General features: G+C 47.3%; 2 protein-coding genes across 2 annotated transcripts; both read left to right on the top strand.

Moving 5' to 3' along the window:
* Positions 1-953: 953 nt before the first annotated feature.
* On the top strand, positions 954-1,925 carry LOC110888414. The gene has a single exon (XM_022135940.1). It carries the CDS (start codon positions 954-956, stop codon positions 1,923-1,925), a length of 972 nt encoding a protein of 323 aa, XP_021991632.1.
* Positions 1,926-3,253: 1,328 nt separating this feature from the next.
* Positions 3,254-4,579, top strand: LOC110888413 (protein NYNRIN-like). The gene has a single exon (XM_022135939.1). It carries the CDS (start codon positions 3,254-3,256, stop codon positions 4,577-4,579), a length of 1,326 nt encoding a protein of 441 aa, XP_021991631.1.
* The last annotated feature ends 396 nt before the right edge of the window (positions 4,580-4,975 follow it).

The following is a 4,975-nucleotide window of genomic DNA, read 5'->3' as shown; positions in this document are numbered from 1 at the left end:
GAGAAGGCCAAGCGTGCACGACACGCGCGACACACATGGGGAGATAGGCAGTTATTCTGACCATCCGTCAAACGTTCAAAGGGGCCCAGTTCATAGCCGGCTCGGGCCGCGCAACATGAACAACGAATGGGATGACACAGACCCAAACGATCCAACTTGGCAAGATGATGAGGGGTCTTCACTCTTCAACTGCTTGCAGAAGAATCATGAATCTTACAAGCCAAGGCAGCGCATCGCGTACAGCGAAGAAGCGGAATGAGACTTCAGCCTCGCCTATAGGCCAGCTGAAGCTGCAGAACATTCGAAGTTCATTCCAATGATTGCTCTAACCCCGCTATTAAAAGAAAAATTACCTCCAACACTGGGAAAGTTCAATGGTTTAACTGATCCTGACGAACATGTTCTAGTATTTACAAGCGTTGGCGTTATGGGAGAATGGAACATGCCAATGTGGTGCCATCTGTTTATCCAGACCTTCATGGGGGCTGCTCGCGCCTGGTTCGACAGCCTTCCGCCTGGAAAGATCACGTCATGGGTTGACTTCAAAACCCAATTTGTAAATCATTTCAGCCAGCAAAGACGTTAGCAGCGCGACACAGCTGAGGTAACAGACATCTGGCGCAGAGACAACGAAGGGCTAGAAGATTTCATCACTCGCTTGAATAAGGAGTGTTTGGAGATTGGTGGTGTAAATGAACAGTTGATGCGCGCGCACTTCAAGAAAGCCATTCGATGTGATAGCCTCATCAGGACTATCACAGGCAAAGACGGTATGCCCAAGGAATAGGACAAACTCATGGAAGCCGCGAAGATTGTAGCGCAAACCGAAGAGTCATTGGCTGGTACCAAGAACTCTTACACTGAAGATCGTTTTTCCAAGGGAAGCTCGCGCGATAAAAACAGGCGAAACAAAAACAGAAATCCTGGATGGAAAGCAAACCAGTCCAGCGGTTATGATGAAAGGCCTCGATTTAGAGAGGACGCGCGAGACACAATCGATCAGCATTGGTTATCGAAAGGCAATCAGGAACGAGAATCGAGAAAAGCACTGGACTCCGCTCATCAAGACACCGAAAGAGTTGCTCATGACGGAGAACCATGACTTCAAGGAACCAAAGCCTATGAAGAACAAGAAGGGCAAAGACCCAAACCTGTACTGCGATTTTCACAAAGATACAGGTCATCTGACGGATGACTGTATCAGTCTAAGGCAAGAAATCGAAAAAGCGCTGAAGAGCGGAAAGTTAAGCCATTTGGTCAAGAACGTGCGCAAGGAGACGCGCCAGATTCAGAGGAATGATGATGGAAACCAGAAGAAGGTTAGACGCTTAGAGACGCACATGGTCAATGGACCAAGATACAACGCGAGAGACAAGGGCAAGCGCCCATTCGAACCAGCATGGCAAGAACAACAAGTCATCTTCCCGGTAGTGCACGGGGGACCACGCGCCACGTGCCCCGTTGTCATTACAGGCATCATAGGTCACTATGAAACAGAATACATCTTCATCGATCCCGGGAGTACGGCTGATATCATTTATGAACAATGTTTCAATCAGTTTGATGATGAAGATAAAGCGTGCCTTGAGCCTGTCGACTATCCTCTTTCAGGATTTTGCAATGAGATGGTCTTCCCACTAGGCGAGATTAGTTTCCCCGTCACGCTATCTGACGGTAAACATTCAAGAACTACAAATGTCAACTTCATGGTAATGCCAGTCAAATCAAGGCATGATGTTTTGATTGGGAGAGAAACCCAAGGAGAATTGAACATGGTAACCTCCACACCCCACTCAGCCATTGGTTTCCCAACCGAGACGGGGGTGGCGATTATCTATGCAAAGAAAGAAGTGATGGCAGTTGAGGATGCGCGCGCAGTCAAAGCGCCAAAAATTTCACAACCGAGCCACAAAAATGGGTCTTGAACCGTAAATACCCAGAACAAACGGTGACGATAGGCCATGCAATCTCACCAAATATCATAACGCACCTCAAGCAGTTACTATTCAGGAACATGGACATCTTCGCCTGGACTCCGGCTGACATGACCGGTGTCCCGCGCGACGTTACTGAACATTATCTGAACACTTATCCCTCCGTCAAGCCAAAAGTGCAGAGAAGGCGTAGCCTAGGGGCGGATAAAACTAAACCTATGAATGAGCAAGTTTGTGAGCTGCTAAAAGCAGGGATTCTGAGGGAGGTGCACTATCAAAGTTGGGTAGCGAACCCTGTTATGGTCGAGAAGTCTAATGGAGGATGGCGCATGTGTGTTGATTACACTGATCTCAATAAGGCATGTCCCAAGGATTGTTACTCACTGCCTGAGATCGACAAGAAGATAGACTCTCTCGCGCCATATAGGTGGAAATGTTTTTTGGATTGCTACAAAGGGTATCATCAAGTTCAGATGGCCCTGGAAAACGAAGATAAGACAGCGTTCTGCACTGACATCGGAATTTTCTGTTACACAATGATGCCCTTCGGGCTCAAGAATGCTGGCGCAACCTACCAGCGATTGATGGATACGATATTTGCTGAAGATATCGGGAAGCACATCGAGGTTTACATTGATGATCTTGTGATCAAGAGTCCCGAGGAGGACCAAATGTTAAAGGACATAGAGAAGACATTCAACTCTCTGAGAAGTGTGAACATGAAGCTGAACCCAGCAAAATGTTCTTTTGGTATGGAGGAAGGCAAGTTCTTGGGCTTCGTAGTTACAAACTGCGGATTCAAGATTAACCCCGAAAAAGTTCAAGCAATAGAGCGGATGCCGTCACCGCGCACGATCAAAGAGATGCAAAGATTGGTCGGCCGCCTAGCCGCGCTTAATCGTTTTCTATCAAACCATGCTGCAAAATCGTACCCTTTTATCAGTACTTGGCGCAACTGCGTGAAAAAGCTAGAATTCAAGTGGACGCCAGAAGTAGAAACTGCCTTCCAGCAAATGAAAGAGTGTTTGATCAAGCTCCCTACCCTAACCGTGCCGTTTGAAAAAGAGCCACTCATTCTATACTTCTCTTCTTCGGACAAGGCAGTTGGGTCGGTATTGTTGGAGGAGAGAGACGGAGTTCAGACTCCGATTTACTATGTCAGTAGGGTGCTTACAGATCCAGAAACAAGATATTAAACCATGGAAAAGTTAGTGCTTGCGCTGCTACACGCCTCCAGGAGGCTGCGCAGATATTTTACAGGGCATGTAATCATAGTACTCACTAACTTCCATATCGGCACAATTCTGCAAAAGCCAAAAATGTCAGGTCGCTTAGCAAAGTGGGCAATTGAGTTGGGGGGCCACAACATTCTGTACAGGCCGCGCCCAGCCATTAAGGGTCAAGTATTAGCGGACTTCATCATAGAGGTCCTAGAAGACAAGATCAAAGATTGTGAAGTTGTTGACACTCCCATCAAAGATACCTCCGATGGAGTATGGCTGCTATACACTAATAGGGCCTCAAACGAAGATGGCGCAGGAGCTGGGTTGCGCCTTGTTAGCCCTAAGAAACATGAGTTTACATACGCCATCAAGTTGGATTTCAAGAATACCAACAACGAGGCTGAATATGAAACATTCTTGGCAGGCCTGCGCTTGGCCATCAAAATGGGAGCTCAAAACTTACAAGCACACGTCGATTCTCTGCTGAACGCAAGTCAAATCAATGGGTTATATGATGTGAAGGGCGAAGTTATGGCTTTGTACTTAGAGCAAGCGAAGGAGTTGCTTCAGCAGTTCAAATCATATAAAGTTGTTCATATTAATCGATCTGAGAACAAGCCAGCGGACGCGCTAAGCAAGCTCGCTTCAACAGCCTTCCAACACCTCGCCAAAGATGTCAGGATCGAAGTCTTAAGAAACCCATATGTTTTGCTGCGACAAGTGAATGTAATCGAGATAGGGCCGCCATCATGGATGACTCCTATCAGTCAATATCTTCAAGAAGGAATTCTCCCTGAAAACAAAGCAGAAGCTAGGAAGATACTGAATAAGGCATTGTTCTATGAGATGAATGGTGGAATCTTGTACCTAAGATCCTTCTTGGGGCCACTTTTGCGCTGTGTGGACCCCCAAGATGCAAGTTACCTGATCAGGGAGATTCATGAAGGCATCTACGACATTCATGTGTGCCCGCGCATGGTTGTCGCGAAGATAATGAACGCTGGTTACTATTGGCCAGAGATGCATGTTGACGCCCTAAAGGAATTGCGCAAATGCGACTCCTGTCAAAGGCACACCCCAAAAACCCTACGCCCAAAAAATAATCTCATCCCTGTGTCCACTGCCTGGCCTTTCCAGCAGTGGGGGATCGATATGGTGGGACCTTTCCCTGAAGCTCCTGGAGCTGTGAAGTTTATAATTGTTGCCGTTGATTATTTCACCAAGTGGGTGAAGGCAAAAGCACTCGCTTCAACTACTGCAATGATGGTGCGCAAGTTCATATGGGAGCACATCATTTGCAGGTTTGGTCTCCCACTCAAGATTGTAACAGATAATGGCACCAATTTTGCTTCTGAAGACCTTCAAGAATGGATGAAAGAGATGAATATCGAACACACTTTCTCTTCTGTTGCACACCCTTAGGGCAATGGCCAAGTAGAAAGTGTTAACAAAAGTATCGTTGAAGGGATAAAGGCCCGCCTAGGCACTAAGAGAAGAGGCTGGGTAGATGAGCTCCCGAGCATCCTGTGGGCTCATCGAACCATGCCGAAAACAAGCACTAGCGAAACCCCCTTTAGCCTGGTCTATGGCTCGGAGGCGGTTATCCCAGCTGAAATTAGCCTCCCCTCACCGCGCTTGACAGCGGTCAACAAAATCGATAATGAGGCGGAGCGCCGTCTAGACTTGGACCTACTCGAAGAGAGGCGTGAAATAGCGCGAATCAAAGAGGCCAAGTACAAGACACAGCTGGAGAGGTACTACAATGCAAGAGTGCACATTTGTACCTTCACTCCAGGAGAGTATGTCTTCAGAGACAAT

This window comes from Helianthus annuus, chromosome 11 (assembly GCF_002127325.2).
Source record: "Helianthus annuus cultivar XRQ/B chromosome 11, HanXRQr2.0-SUNRISE, whole genome shotgun sequence".
Classification (NCBI taxonomy): Eukaryota; Viridiplantae; Streptophyta; class Magnoliopsida; order Asterales; family Asteraceae; genus Helianthus; species Helianthus annuus.
This window is presented reverse-complemented; position numbering and strand designations above follow the sequence as displayed.

Bases quoted from the DNA above. Each gene is read 5' to 3' on its own strand.
- LOC110888414 (XM_022135940.1), top strand. From the start codon at position 954: ATGATGAAAGGCCTCGATTTAGAGAGGACGCGCGAGACACAATCGATC.
- LOC110888413 (XM_022135939.1), top strand. From the start codon at position 3,254: ATGTCAGGTCGCTTAGCAAAGTGGGCAATTGAGTTGGGGGGCCACAAC.